At 46.4% G+C, this 15,832-nt stretch overlaps 1 protein-coding gene across 2 annotated transcripts; it reads left to right on the forward strand.

Annotated features, from left to right (window-relative positions):
* The first annotated feature begins 349 nt into the window (after positions 1-349).
* ZCCHC12 (zinc finger CCHC-type containing 12) lies at positions 350-3,547 on the forward strand. Of its 2 annotated transcripts, XM_055267568.2 has the most exons (4): positions 350-581; positions 915-966; positions 1,165-1,284; positions 1,703-3,547. In XM_055267568.2, exon 4 carries the CDS (start codon positions 1,817-1,819, stop codon positions 3,023-3,025), a length of 1,209 nt encoding a protein of 402 aa, XP_055123543.1. In that variant the 5' UTR covers positions 350-581; positions 915-966; positions 1,165-1,284; positions 1,703-1,816; the 3' UTR covers positions 3,026-3,547. The 2 variants fall into 2 exon arrangements, with proteins under 2 accessions (XP_055123543.1, XP_055123544.1); XM_055267569.2 differs by lacking the exon at positions 915-966.
* The last annotated feature ends 12,285 nt before the right edge of the window (positions 3,548-15,832 follow it).

Below are 15,832 nucleotides of genomic sequence, written 5' to 3' on the forward strand. Positions count from 1 at the left end.
GATGCTCTTCCCGCCCCTTGCCCTCTCCCCCCTCTTTCCCCTATCCCAAGGTGAAGAACTTTTATTATTCACTTGATTTTGGACCCACTTCGTGTTTAATGCACCTGGCCTAAGATGCAGAGTTGAGCCCAGGGAGAAGGGAAGGGTTGGGGAAGGAAGAAAGAGTCGCAAATTCCCGGGTAACAGGCAGATTGGCTCCATCGGTCTAATCAAGCTGCACTTGACGCTCCGCGGGCCTGCTGAGCCCCCGCCCCCTCAGGCGAAAACTCGCCTCTGCCCAAGGCTGTGCGGGGCGTCCGCCCCCGCACTTTGCTGATTGGCCGCACTGGCCCGCTCGTCACGCTCTTTTGTCTCAGCTGGCAGAGGATAAAAGCCGCCGCGGCTGCCTTAGGAACCGTGCTGCCTCGTCTCGGCTACCCCTGGTTGGGCGGCCCTGCGAAGCAGCTCCTTCGGGCAGCCCAGGGTCGCTTAGCGGCCAAGGAGGCTTCAGTTCTTTGCCCCCTGCAGGGGCGGAGGAGACCAGAAGGCGGAATCCACAGCTGGCGACGCGGGAGCATCAGCCGCCCACCAGCGGAGCACAGGTAAAGAAGGGGGGTGTGATTGCACGGCGGGGAGAGGGGTGGGGGAAGACCCACCAGTACTGGGCGGCTCCCCGCTTGGAGAATCGGTGACTGCGAGGCAGGGGTAGGAGTACTCTCGTGGCCCGGCTGCGCTGAGGGAGGAGGTGGGGTTCACCTGGATACTGCGGGCTAGGTAGGATTTGCCTGGATTTGGGGGTGGGAGGAGAGACGAGGGGTAGCGGGGGGAGGAATCTCAAGCTGTTTGCTTCGAACCTCCTTTGCATCTCCTCATCTCTTTCTGGGAGGAATATGTGGGTGGGTGTGTCCAGCTCCTATTCCCTTTCTCCGTGGCAGGCCATCAAAGCCGCATCTGAACTTGAATTCTGTGCAGCTGATTGCAGAGCTGGTAGGCCGACGGCTTCCCGGGGGAAATGTAATGCTGGGGGGTGGGGGGCTGGTCTCTGGCTTATAGTCAGGAGCGGGCAGAGAGAATTTTTCGCCTGGCAACAGCGGAGGTGGTGGGTAGCAGGATGACGGGTGAAGCTGCTTCTAACCCTTCCCTTCTCTGGCCTTCTCCGCTGTGGCGCAATCTTGAAACCTCAAGGACCCGGATCTGCGACCCCCTGTGGACAGAGGTTTACCCCGGAGAGGAGCTTTCTCACGGAGGGCACTGGTTGCAGAGGCTGGGAGTGAAATAAAGGCGCGCTCTTGTTTCAGAGTTCGTGTAAGAATCTGAGAAATATCAAGGGGGACGGGAGTGGGGGGCACTTTGAGAAGGGGGTGTAGTTGAGACCAGAGACCATGAGGTTAATGAGATCTTATTTTATTTCCACAAATCTGCGATCATTGTACTCTATTTGGAGAGCCCAATATCAGCTCCAGACACTGCTACACCTAGAATTTGAAGCAACAGTTGCCCTCCCTCTTGGAGGACTGGTGGGAGGGATGGATGTGGCTGCAAAAAGCACCTTGCTAGCACGCAGGCATCGGGTAGCTCTGGGAGGTTGTAAGTGTCAATCTCCTACAGGATTATTTTTAGGGTAGTGGGCAAATATAAAATGTACTGCAGGATATTCAGGTAGGGAGAGAATGCAGCTGCAGCCCGCTCCCTTGTTAACCAGCCCCCCTTTCTTTTTTTACAGCCCCTGCTGAGATAGGAAGGCAGAGCCACCTCCTCTCCTCTCCCACCTGCAGATTAAGCTTTTCTAAAAAGCCTAGGCATCTTCTTATATTCAGATACCCTATCGTCGTCAGTCATGGCTAGCATCATTGCACGTGTCGGTAACAGCCGGCGGCTGAACGCACCCTTGCCGCCTTGGGCCCATTCCATGCTGAGGTCCCTGGGGAGAAGTCTCGGTCCTATAATGGCCAGCATGGCAGACAGAAACATGAAGTTGTTCTCGGGGAGGGTGGTGCCAGCCCAAGGGGAAGAAACCTTTGAAAACTGGCTGACCCAAGTCAATGGGGTCCTGCCAGATTGGAATATGTCTGAGGAGGAAAAGCTCAAGCGCTTGATGAAAACCCTTAGGGGCCCTGCCCGCGAGGTCATGCGTGTGCTTCAGGCGACCAACCCTAATCTAAGTGTGGCAGATTTCTTGCGAGCCATGAAATTGGTGTTTGGGGAGTCTGAAAGCAGTGTGACTGCCCATGGTAAATTTTTTAACACCCTACAAGCTCAAGGGGAGAAAGCCTCCCTTTATGTGATCCGTTTAGAGGTGCAGCTCCAGAACGCTATTCAGGCAGGCATCATAGCTGAGAAAGATGCAAACCGGACTCGCTTGCAGCAGCTCCTTTTAGGCGGTGAGCTGAGTAGGGACCTCCGACTCAGACTTAAGGATTTTCTCAGGATGTATGCAAATGAGCAGGAGCGGCTTCCCAATTTTCTGGAGTTAATCAGAATGGTAAGGGAGGAAGAGGATTGGGATGATGCTTTTATTAAACGGAAGCGTCCAAAAAGGTCTGAGTCAATGGTGGAGAGGGCAGTCAGCCCTGTGGCATTTCAGGGCTCCCCACCGATAGTGATCGGCAGTGCTGACTGCAATGTGATAGAGATAGATGACACCCTCGACGACTCCGATGAGGATGTGATCCTGGTGGAGTCTCAGGATCCTCCACTTCCATCCTGGGGTGCCCCTTCCCTCAGAGACAGGGCCAGACCTCAGGATGAAGTGCTGGTCATTGATTCCCCCCACAATTCCAGGGCTCAGTTTCCTTCCACCAGTGGTGGTTCTGGCTATAAGAATAACGGTCCCGGGGAGATGCGTAGAGCCAGGAAGCGAAAACACGCAATCCGCTGTTCGTATTGTGGTGAGGAAGGCCACTCAAAAGAAACCTGTGACAACGAGAGTGACAAGGCCCAGGTTTTTGAGAATTTGATCATCACCCTGCAGGAGCTGACCCATACCGAGATGGAGAGGTCAAGAGGGGCCCCTGGCGAATACAATGACTTCTCTGAGCCACTGTAAGGGACCACCCCCAGGTTTCAGTGAACCCTTACCTATATTCAGCATTCAGTAGTGGGAAAACTGGGGTGGGGGTGGGGGTGGGGCTTCTAACTGCATGAATTAATCCACAAAGCGGCTATCTTTTGGGGTGGAGGAAAAAGGGTCTTGGATACCAGCACATTGGAGGGAGATAGCCTGACCTCTGTCCTTGCTCCTTCTCCCTGCTGCCTACGGGTCTGTTTTCTGTGTGTGCCCATTTCCTTGACAGCTTTATTCTTTGTGAAAGTGGTATAATTTATTGTTAAATATTTGAACAATAAAAAGTACAAAAAGTGAAGTACAAATTACCCAAATCTCTCCACCCTTATATAATCATTGTCAACCCTTTGATGAGTGCCCTTCTAGATATTTCCCTATACCTATGTACCCAGATAGATATATGCATAGATAAAAGTGATGAAATATAAGTGCTGTTCTATCTGTATTTTTTCACCAAACAATATATGTTGTGAGCTTCTATGTCAATAAATATATATATCAGCATCTGCCTTAATGTGTCTGTGCTGCTAGGAAGAATTTTAAAAAAAGAAAATATAGTAAACTGTAAAGGCGGGTTGTACTCTGAGGTGGGGTTTTTAACCGCATTTTGCAGATGAAAAAAAAAATAAATGGGCTGAGATACTTCCCAAAGGTAAAAGGACAGAGCCCCCTTACCACAACTAACCTGTCCCTTCGCTCAGCCAAATTGTGACACCCACTTGTTGACAAAACACCAGTGCTTTCTTCTCTGATATACCCAGGAGCCTGATGGGGGACGGGGGAGTCTGGTGCTGAGGTAATAGCCCAATATGGGGATTCCAGGGGCTCCATTTCTGTTCGCTTTGGGGATGGGCAGTTCTTCGTCTGGGCAGATTCCTTAGATCATTGTTGCTGTTGCTGCCTCTGGACAACGTCCTGGTCACAACAAGGAATCTCTCCTGTGGGCTGACACCACCTTCTGCCCCCTCCCCAATTAAGGAAAAGAGAGAGCAGCCACTCATGGGAGCTCAGCATTAGCAGGCTCAGCTCCTGACGGCGCCAGAGCCTCCCCCTATAAACTCTGAAGCTATGCGCTAGAGGACACCGGCAGCCCACGGACTCCAAGTTAGCTTGGGAGGCACGAAAAGCAATATATTTGCTGGAGCACGTGAAGGAACATGGGAATCGGAAAGCCAGGAAGCCCTGCACTCTATGTAAGCAGAGCCAAGGGCATTCATGGGAGAGGGAGAGAAAAGAGGGACCACCACCTCCTCTCATCCTGGAGGGTGATAAAAGAGGACTTGCGTGTGACCTCAGGCCCCAAAGGTCCCTATGTTTCTTGTAGGTGCCTAGGTCCCTATTTTTGCGAGCAGGACAAGGCTGGGGAGTGGGGTGGAGGTGGTTGCACTTAAGGCAGAGGTCGAGTGTGAAATGAATATGCAGATTTGGGACCCTCAGGGAGTCTGCCCTGCCGGAAATAGGGGCTCCACGGAGCTGAGAGGATAGAGTATGAAGCAGTGAGCCCTGCTGTGTCGAGGAGAAGCACAGGGCTGGATGGGCGGGGAGAGGAGAGAGTGCTGTGACCAGTCAATTCACGACTTCATTGACTGGGATAGGGGGCCTGGGAGATATCATAGACCCTAGGGTTTCAAACCGGTCTCTGGGCTGTGTTGTACCAGAAATGGATCAGGTTGAAGGTCCCATGGAGGGGTATTGGGGTTCTGATTATGTTGGCAGTTGATGGTCCACTCCGTGGGGACACAGGGGGTTCAGTCTGAGTCCCCGAGGAAGGAGTGGTAGCCAGGCACTACGAGAAGTGTTCCCTGGGCTGCCATGCCAAGAATCTGGCGTGAAGTGCTTCTCTTTCTAGAAACAGGCTCTCAGCTACTCCCTGGCTTATTGCCCCTGCTCCACTCATGACCCCACCATTTGACCTTGCAATCACCACCCCACTGCCCTCCTGGAGCCACGTACAGCTGCTGGTGGAGGGTGTGGAGCTCAGTCTCCTGTGCTCTGCCCAGTCTCCCTTCCCTCCTCCCCACAGCATTCAACGTTTACCTTAAGCCTCAGCCTCCTTTACCCTCATGGCCAAAAGGAGACTGGGAGGGCCCTTCTGCCTCTGACTCTTTTTATTTGAGATGGAGTCTCGCTGTGTCTCCCAGGCTGGAGTGCTGTGGCACGATCTCGGCTCATCACAACCTCCACCTCCCGGGTTCAAGCGACTCTTCTGCCTCAGCCTCCCGAATAGCTGGTATGATAGGCGAACGCCATTGTGCCTGGCTAATTTTTGTAGTTTGAGTAAAGATGGGGTTTCGCCATGTTGGCCAGGCTGGTCTTGAACTCCTAACCTCAGATGATCCGCCCGCCTCAGCCTCCCAAAGTGTTGGGATTACAGGTGTGAGCCACCGCGCCAGGCCTCAGCTTCTGACCTTTTAGCTTAATGAAAACTGGGTCAGGAGCAGAGACTCAAGAGGGCCACTCCTTGCATCCTTCTGGGGCATCTCTGGGCCCCTGGCAGCAATCTCAGTCTCTCCAGAGCCAAGAAGGACCCCTTGTGCACCCCCAGACAGGAGGCAGCTCCACTCAGGCCCCCAAAGCCAAAGAGACCCCCAACATTCTCCAGCTTGCATAGAGTTTAACCCTTAATTCCTCCTTAAATCTACTCCTGGGTGATAGCTACCCTTCTCCTCTAGTACAGATTCGAATATTGTTCCATTTCCTGCTCACGTTTTTTGGTTTTACTCTGTAAACACTTGTTGAGTGATTTGTCCAAAGACACAGATTATGCTGCTATTTCTTCCTATTACCAGGGGGAGTAGAAAAATGAAAAGAAAAATGAATAAATCCTATCCATACCACTACCTTCCCTTTCACTGGAGTGAGCTTGGAGGTTCAGTATAGATCACTGTTTTCACTGCTTTGAAAACCTGTTTTGTGACTCATTCCCTTTCATCCTCGCTTCCCCCCCACCCCCTCCTTTTTTTTTTTTTTTTTAACTCTGTGTGACACTGGCTTTTAGTTTCTTCAAGAAATATGCATTCTTCCTAATTGGATACCTGGGCATTCAGATCAGATGAATAGAGTTACCTAAAAGGCTTTTAGAGAATTTTGTGTTGGACAGCCTTCATTTAAAGATATGGGCTTATTTTCTTCCTTTCTGTCTTCATTCTCATTGGTCGCTAAGAGATGAGAAATTGCTATTTCATCTTGTCAGAAGAAACCAGTCTCTGAGTGCCCTTTTACACAATCTCCCCGCTTCCTGGCATCTTGTCCCTCCGTTTCCATGACATCCCCCTCTCACAGTTCCCGCTTCCTGACCTTTTGATGCCCACTTCTCGGTCTCCTTTGCTGAATCTTCTTCTTCTTCCTGATCCTTCCATAATAATGATACAATAAACATCATTAAAATTTTTATTTTTTTTTTGAGACACGGTCTCGCTCTGTTGCCCACGCTGGAGTGCAGTGGTGCAATCACGGCTCACTGCAGCCTTGACCTTCCTGGCTCAAGCAATTCTCCCATCTCCCGAATAGCTGGGACCACAGGTGCACACTACCATGCCCGGCTAATTTTTTAATTTTCAGTAGAGACAGGGTTTTGCCATGTTTCCCAAGCTGGAAAATTGCTATTTTTAAGAGCTTATTGTGTGCCAAATATCCTGTATCAGGCTCTTTGAAGGCGTTGGTTCCTTGAATCCTCATCTTAACCCCATATGGTATTGCCATTTTTACATATTTTAGATGAGGAAATAAGCTGGAACATTAAGCAGCTCACCTAGGGTCAGGCAGCTAGTTAGTGGTAGAGCCAAAGGTCACATTTCTGGGGACTGGCTCCAAAGCCTATAATTCTTTTTCTTTTTCTTTTCTTTCTTTTTTCTTTTTCTTTTTTTTTTTTTTTTGAGATGGGGTCTCGCTTTGTCACCCAGGCTGGAGTGCAGTGGTGCAATCTTGGCTCACTGCAAGCTCCGACTCCCGGGTTCACACCATTCTCCTGCCTCAGCCTCCCGAGCAGATGGGACTACAGGCGCCCGCCACCATGCCCGGCTAATTTTTTTTTTTTTTTTTTTTTTTTTTTGTATTTTTAGTAGAGACGAATTTTCACCACGTTAGCCAGGACGGTCTCGATCTCCTGACCTCGTGATCCGCCCGCCTCAGCCTCCCAAAGTGCTGGGATTACAGGCGTGAGCCACCACGCCCGGCCCAAAGCGTATGCTTCTTATGGTCTCCCATGTTCATGGCACCCTATCATGTAGGTGTTATTATCTGCATGTGACATGTAACGAAATTGAGGTTTGTAAAAATTCAGGATAATAAGGCCTGCCTTTCCAGGTGTGCCCTTTATATGAGTGATTAACACAGGGTTGGTCCATTGTAGACTCCCACAGACTCTCAAGAAATGGCAGCTACTGGGCATCTGCTGAAATGCATTACTCTGCTACTGAAGGAAGGGCAGAAAAAGTTAAATGCTGTCCATGCCATGCATACAGTGCTTATTCAGTATTAATCTGAGGATATGACAGTCTGGTTTCAGGAGCTACGCTAAGCTTGGCCCCTGACAGGAGTCCTTTACAATTCAGGTGACCCTGAAATCCTGCCACTGCCAGAGTTCTCAGGGGCAGGATAAAAGGAGGCAGCGAGACTAGCTCTGGGTCTTGAGTTATCATCCTGGCAGGAAATATGTATGGATTCTTAGCTGCAGCAGCTCATCGCAGACCAGAGCTGACAACTTAGGTTGGCCTCACACAAATTCTTCTTCCAGATATGTAACATGTTCATCATCTCAATTTTACAGACTAGGACATTGAGGCACACACAGTTATTGTCACTTGCCTAAGATTACACGGATAGTAAGGGTTGGGGCTGGAATTGAACTTCAGATATGCCTCTCCCCAGAGCCAGAAGTCTTTACAGTTATACTATAAAGTCCTTCCTAATGGGTACAATATATCTGATCATTCTATCGGTTGCATCCTGGGAACCAATTTCTAATTGCCATACTCACGACCAAAAGCCTGCACAGTAGCATAGCCTCGGTCTCATTTCTTTTATTAAACAAGACAGAAAAAAATGATCAGTTTAGGAAACTCCTTCTTAGAGCCTGTAACCATCTTCTCTTCATATTTATTTTTATATACAATTTATGGGATAAGATACTAAAAATAACAAATTGTTGATGAGGATGTGGACAAGCAGTCTCTCTCCCACACCGCTGGTAGGACTGAGGATTGAGGCATTCTTGCTGGAAGGCTGACCAGGAAATGCATCAAAGGTTGAAATATAAAAATCCCTGGATCCAATAGTATGATCTGCTGAAATTGATGCTGAGAACATAGCTGGACAAGTGTAAAAAAATTTTATGAACAAAGATGTTTACCCTAGTTTATTTTGTGTAATAGTGGAAAACTGGAAACAAGTTAAAAGACCATAAGTAAAACTTGGGTGAATAAATTAGGCTTCATACTTGCAAGACAATGCTCTGCATTTAAAGCTCTCGGTGTGCCTTCACATCATTGAGTCTAATTGGAAAAATTAAATGTGGCTGCTCTAAAAACGGGCTTAAAACACTAGGCCATCTGTGTTGTCTCTGACCCCCAGTGTGCTGCTCCATCAGTCTGGAACTCTTTTCACCTGGCAAAACCCTTGTCAAACTTCAAGTATCCTCTCATCTGGCACTCCCTCGGGCCAGCTTGCCCTGACCCTGCTAAAGCTCATTCCCCGAATCTTGGGTAGCATTTATCATTGTGTTGTAATTGCTTGTATAACTAGCTGTCTTCTCCACTAGGCTTTTATCCTCCTAAGCCTAGTACAATGTTGTTGGGGCATCTTGACACAGACTTCAGGCACGTTCCCACCTCACCAGTTTGCACTGGTTGTTCTCATTGTTCCTCCAAATAGCCCTGTGCCTTAAAATCCTTCCCCATGTTCCCGTATTTGCTCAAATGCCATCTTCTTATTGAAGCTGACCCTGAACATCCCATTTAAAACAGCACATCTGATCATCAGCACTCCGATTCTCTCTTGCCTGCTCTATTTTTCCATCACATGCCTTTCTTCTAGTATACTACATAATTTACTGACTTATATTGTACATTGATGTCTCTTCCCACCAGACTCAACGACAGCAGACATTCTAGTTAGCTGCAGCATCACCAGCCCCTGGAACACTCCCTGGAACAGAGCTCATTCTCAATAAATATTTGTGGCTGGAATGAACAAAGTGCCTGGCACACAGTAGGCACTCAGTGAATGCCAGCCTTTGTTACTGCGTCCTACCTGGAACAAGTGCTGCCAGAAAGGAGACAGTCAATGAGAGAATAGTGCACATTGCTGAGCCACCACCCACCTAGCTGATGAAATCACAAACCTGGAAGACATTCTATATCCATTGCTTGGTTCTCACTTCCCCAGGGTATCACTTATTAGTTGGACCATTCACTCCTAGCATGGCAGAAAGTGGGAAATGGGTTTCTTTGTAGCTTCATCTATGTCATATTATCAAACTTTGGGTTTAAGAGTTTCAAATCCCCAGGCCAGGCATGGTGTCTCATGCCTGTAATCCCAGCACTTTGGGAGGCCGAGGCAGGCGGATCACGAGGTCAGGAGATCGAGACCATCCTGGCTAACACGGTGAAACCCCGTCTCTACTAAAAATACAAAATATTAGCCAGGCATGGTGGTGGGCGACTGTAGTCCTAGCTACTCGGGAGGCCGAGGCAGGAGAATGGCATGAACCTGGGAGGCAGAGCTTGCAGTGAGACGAAATTGCGCCACTGTACTCCAGCCTGGGTGACAGAGTGAAACTCCGTCTCATAAAAAAAAAAAAAAAGTTTCAAATCCCCAATCATCCCAAGTGCATTTGTTTTGTAATCCCATGGGCATTTGCAAGACGTCCCAACAACATTGTGCTAGTCATAGGAGATATAAGCCTGATAATAACTCATAGGTCCTGAAGCTAAACTGCCCAGATCTGAAGCCCAGTCCCAGCATTTACTAGTTGTGATCCCAGTCCAGGTATTTACCCTCTCTGTGCTTCAGTTGCCTGTCTCTAAAATGGGGACAATAACAGTACCTATCTTAGAGAGTATTTGTAAGAAATACGCAGGTTACTATATGTGAAACACATATTACAATGTCTGGAAACAGGCAAGAGCTCTATAAATGTTAACTATCATAAGCCATTAGCATTTAACAAATACGAATGCCTATAGGCATGAGTTTGAGGAATGAATAAGAGGGAAGTGGAGACATTAAGTTTATATTTTTCTTTACCCGACTCACGAAATATGGGGAGATCAGAGACAGGTTAATATAGCTAAAGAGAACCGCGGGGTCAATTCCAGCATTACACTTCCTTTATCAACCCCCATTTCCTGGAAAGTTGCCCAGTCCTTCCTTTTCTGCTCCTATGTAGACTTTTACCATAATACATATAAAACTGTCACAAAGGCCGGGCGCAGTGGCTCACGCCTGTAATCCCAGCACTTTGGGAGGCTGAGGTGGGTGGATCACCTGAGGTCAGGACTTCAAGACCAGCCTGGCCAACATGGTGAAACCCCGTCTCTACTAAAAATAAAAAAAATTAGCTGGGCGTGGTGGTGGGTGCCTGTAACCCTAGCTACTTGGGAGGCTGAGGCAGGAGAATCGCTTGAACCCAGGAGGTGGAGGTTGCAGTGAGCTGAGATCGTGCCATTGCGCTTCAGCCTGGGCAACAAGAGCGAAACTCCGTCTCAAAAAAAAAAAAAAAAACCTGTCACAAAACATGTTTATTTTGTTATTTACTCATGTGTTTAATATCCACAACATTCATGTTTTACATGTCTTTTCTGTATCCTAGAATCCAGGCTCTTTGAGTGCTGGGGCTATGTCTTACTTGTCTTTATAAAAGGATTTCTTTGTTAGTGCATTATTTTTAGAATATGTTCACATGCTTAGAGTAAGGAAAACCACTAAAGAGAGAAAGACAAGGAATTGGCTAAATTCCTTAAAAATATGAAACTACCCAGGTTTGGGGATAGTAACTGACCAGGAGGGCATTTTTTTTTTTTTTGAGACAGTGTCTCGCTCTGGAGCTCAGGGTGGAGTGCAGTGGCGCCCAATCATGGCTCACTGCAGCCTCGACTTCCTGGGCTCAGGTGATTCTCCCACTTTTGCCTCCTGAGTAGCTGGGACCATGGGCATGTGCCACCACACCCGACTAATCTTTGTATTTTTGGGGTAGAGACAGGGTTTTACCATGTTGCCCTGGCTGGTCTCAAACTCCTGGACTCAAGCGACCTGTCCACTTTGGCCTCCCAAAGTGCTGGGATTAAAAGTGTGAGCCACTGCACCTGGCCCATTTTATCATTTGACTGGGGCTTTGGGAAAGTATGAAGAGGTTAAGAAGGGAAGTTAAGGAAAATCATAGCTAGTAGTCCCAACTTCCTCTATAAATTTTAACATAAGACATCTCCGAGAGACTATGCTTAATTGAGGGAGTAGAATTTGGTGAAGTCTCCTTGCATGTGCCTAACTTCAATTCCTTTTCATGAACATTTTCACCATCTATTGCAATTTCCCTGCAGTTTACTATTCTCTTTCAAAAAGCAGTACTATACAGAGTATTCCAGATGTCATCAGATCCATATAGTGGGACTACCACCTTCTTCAATCGAACATGGGTCAAATGGAAATAATAGTCTCAATCACATAGTGTTGTAAAAATTAAATGAAACATTTAAAAAAGAAAATAACTGTCTTGAAAAATATGGGTATATTGGGTACTCTTTGCTATTTTCCTTCCATTAAGGAACAAACAAGAGTGATAATAGGACCGGGCATGCTTGCTCAGGCCTGTAATCCCAGCAATTTGGGAGGCCAAGGCACACAGATCACTTGAGGTCAGGAGTTTGAGACCAGTCTGGCCAACACGGTGAAACCCTGTCTCTACTAAAAAAAAAAAAAAAAAAAAAATTAGTAGGGCATGGTAATGCACGCCTGTAATCCTAGCTACTTGGGAGGCTGAGGCAGGAGAATCATTTGAACCTGGGAGGCAGAGGTTGCAGTGAGCTGAGATCGCACCACTGCACTCCAGCCTGGGTGACAGCCTAAGACCCCCGTCTCAATAAAAAATAATAATAATAAATATGATTTTGAATCACTATGTATTGAACATGTCAATAATATAGTAAGAATTCTTAATCCCATTTAAGAGAAGAACAATGAGTCTCAGCAAAAGACAGTAACAGGACTAAGGTCATACAGTCAGTAAGTGAATGGTAAGTCGGGCGGCTCCAAAGCCTGTGAACCTTCCATCACATATTTTAAGTAAAAATATTGACATTGCTTAGAAAAACTGTATCATAATGGAAGATTAGTTCTTGGGGCAGGAGAAATAAGCAGATATGAATATTTGACCAATTTCCTATTCATCAAGGCAAAGCTGTTTGAAAAACTGTAAGTAAAGGAACTTAAATTTTACTAGTTGGAACATGACAGAGGTTTTTTTTTTTTTTTTCCTTTTTTTTTTGAGACGGAGTCTTGCTGTGTCACCCAGGCTGGAGTGCAGTGGAGCGATCTGGGCTCACTGCAAGCTCCGCCTCCCGGGTTCACACCATTCTCCTGCCTTAGCCTCCAGAGTAGCTGGGACTACCACCTACTACAGGCATCTGCCACCACGCCTGGCTAGTTTTTTGTATCTTTAGTAGGGACGGGGTTTCACCGTGTTAGCCAGGATGGTCTCGATCTCCTGACCTCGTGATCCGCCCACCTTGGCCTCCCAAAGTGCTGCGGTTACAGGCGTGAGCCACCGCGCCTGGCCAGAGGTTGGTTTTAAATATCCTGGATGGACCAAGATCTAATTTTGGCTCAGGAAAATATACTTTAAGATAGAATCTTGGGACTGGTTATGGTGGCTCATGCCTATAATCCCGGCACTTTGGGAGGCTAAGGCAGAAGGATTGCTTGAGCCCAGGAGTTCAAGGCCAGCCTGTGAAATATAGTGAGACACATCTCTACAAAAAAACTTAAAAAATAGCCCGGCGTGGCAATGTATGCCTGTGGTCTCAGCTACTTGTAAGGGCTGAAACGGGAGAATAGCTTGAGCCCAGGAGGTCAAGGCTACAGTGAGCCCTGATCATGCCACTGCGCTTTGGTCTGGGCAACAGAGTGGGACCTTGTCTCAAAAAAAAAAAAAAAAAAAAAAAAAAAAATCTTGGCCAAGCGCAGTGGCTTATGATTGTAATCTCAACACTTTGGGAGGCCCAGGCAGGAGAATTACATGAAGCCAGGAGTTCGAGGTTGCAGTGAATTGTGATGGTGTCTGAGCCTGGGCAATGAGACTGTCTCTAAAAAACAAAACAAAACAAAACAAAACACACAAACAAGAAAAGAAATGTAAATTTTTTCCTTCTCTGTTTGCCAGAATGTTTGTAAAACTATTTCATTTATTAAATTACTTTAGGTTTGTTATAAAAGTTGAATATTTAGAATGTCACAAAATTATGTAAAATATAGTTAATACTTAAATAATCATAAAAGTATACAGTACAAGAAAAAATAAATCATAGGTAAACACTGAATATTTTGGGGTATTTCTTTTATTTCTTTTTATTTCTTTTTTATTTTTTGAAGACAGGGTCTGGCTCTGTCACCCTGGCTGGAGTGTAGTGGCACCGTCTCAGCTCACTGCAACCTCTGCCTCCTGAGCTCAAGCCATCCACACAACTCAGCCTCCCAAGTAGCTGGGACTATAGGCATGCGCCACCACACCTGGTTAATTTTTGCATTTTTAGTAGAGATGGGGTTTTGCCATGTTGCCCAGGCTGATCTTAAACTCCTGGACTCAAGAGCTCCTCCCACCTTGGCCTCCCAAAGTGCTGAGATTAGAGGTGTGAGCCACCATGCCCAACCTGGCATATTTCTTTTAAATCTCTTTTCTAACCCTGTGAATGTAGATACATGTATAATTTACTTTATTGGGATTGTACTCTCTAAAAAGGGAGTTTTACATATGAAGTATTTATAAAATTGTTTTTGTTCTTTTTCTAATGACGAATGTGATAATTTTCAGAGCAAAATTAAAGATTATTTGTCAAAAAAGAGGAATAAAGGGGTAAAGCCTGAGCAAATATAAAAACATACTAATAAAAAAACTATAGTAAACACTGTGTTGTTACTGGCTGACAAATATCCATCATCAATTGTAATAAATATGACTCTTTTCCTAGAAAAAGCAAGAGAATTGATGGAAACACAGCTGAAAGTAAAACAATGAGGGACAGTAACATAAAACTGGATGACTTAGGAGAAGAAAATGATACCACTCTTTTGAGTGCACCTGTTAGAAGATTTGAATGAATGGAGAAAACTCAAGCTTAGCTGGAGGGTGGTGGGCCTGGTGGCTGGGGTAAAGAGGAAGATATCACCATAAAATCATCCAGGTCCCAGCCACATCATAGGCCAACCTCACCATTAGAATGCAGGGACCCCCTGCTCCAATAGGCTTGCCAGTATGTGAAGTAGTTCACTGGGAATGAAACAAGTGGGGGCCCGGCTCAGTGGCTCAAGCCTGTAATCCCAGCACTTTGGGAGGCCGAGGCGGGTGGATCACTTGAGGTTATGAGTTCGAGACCAGCCTGGACAACATGGTGAGCCCTCGTTTCTACTAAAAAATACAAAAAGTAGCCGGGTGTGGTGGCGCGTGTCTGTAATCCCAGGTACTCAGGAGGCTGAGGCAGGAGAATTGCTTGAACCTGGGAGGCAGAGGTTGCAGTTAGCCAAGATCATGCCACTGCACTCCAGCCTGGGTGACAGCGAGACTCCATTTCAAAAAAAAAAAAAATCGTGCAAATGCTTAGCTAATTATTCCAACACCATTAATTGAATAGTGGGAAGATCACTTGAGGCCAGTAGTTGGAGAGCAACCTGGGCAACATAGCAAGACCCCATCTCTAAAACAATAAAAATCAAATGCTGGCTCCCCATATATCACCAATGCACCTGATGATATGACGAAGCTGCATTTATTGCTTCCCTCACTATAGGAGAACACCACTTCGTGAAGCTTTAGCGGTGCTTCAGACAGGAAAAGAAAGATCAGAATTTATTGAGAAATGAAAAAATGGGCTTAAGGCGGTGAGTTTTTCAATGCCGGGATTTGATTGGGATTGGGTAAGAACCACGAGATACCAGCATTCTAGGATTGGTGTAAGCAGCAAGAGGAGGATTTTAATGAGAGGCATTCAAAAAATTTTAGAGTGCAAACTGTTGGTGCTGTCCATTGACGAGTTGATGGGCCTTTGCATTAGATCCTGTAATGCAGAAACTCTTTGCTTGCAGAGAACATCCTGGAAAAGTAATGCGAATGAAGACAGTGGATTAGCAAAGTCCTTTTTATGTAGATGCTAAAGTGGGGTTTTTGATTCTCAGTGTCCAGGCCGAGTTTGGGGATAGGCGGTTTTAATTCCCATATACATACATTTTTAATGGACAATTCACCTTAGGCACGTGTTTATTTTATAGTGTCAAAATCCTTTCGTTTCTCGAAGGTGTTTACTGAGACCTGAGTTAGTTGCTAAACTAGCTAGTTTAAAGCTAAACAAGTAGCTTTAACCTGTCTGCTAAAACCTTCAGGTGGATTATTTCATTTGCTCCTCACAAACACCTGTGAATCCTCACAAACACTTCACCATTATTGTCCCTATTTTATAGAAGAGGAGAATGAGACTCAGAAGTAATAATTAGCTCACAATCTCGGGGCTACAAATACATGTTTTCAGGAACATCAGCAAAACCCTCTTAATCAAACAAACAAACAAACTCCAAAACCCTGCCTTA

Source organism: Symphalangus syndactylus, chromosome X, assembly GCF_028878055.3.
Source record: "Symphalangus syndactylus isolate Jambi chromosome X, NHGRI_mSymSyn1-v2.1_pri, whole genome shotgun sequence".
Lineage (NCBI taxonomy): Eukaryota > Metazoa > Chordata > Mammalia > Primates > Hylobatidae > Symphalangus > Symphalangus syndactylus.

Excerpts from the sequence above, each read along its gene's own strand:
- ZCCHC12 (XM_055267568.2), top strand. The coding sequence starts at position 1,817 with ATGGCTAGCATCATTGCACGTGTCGGTAACAGCCGGCGGCTGAACGCA.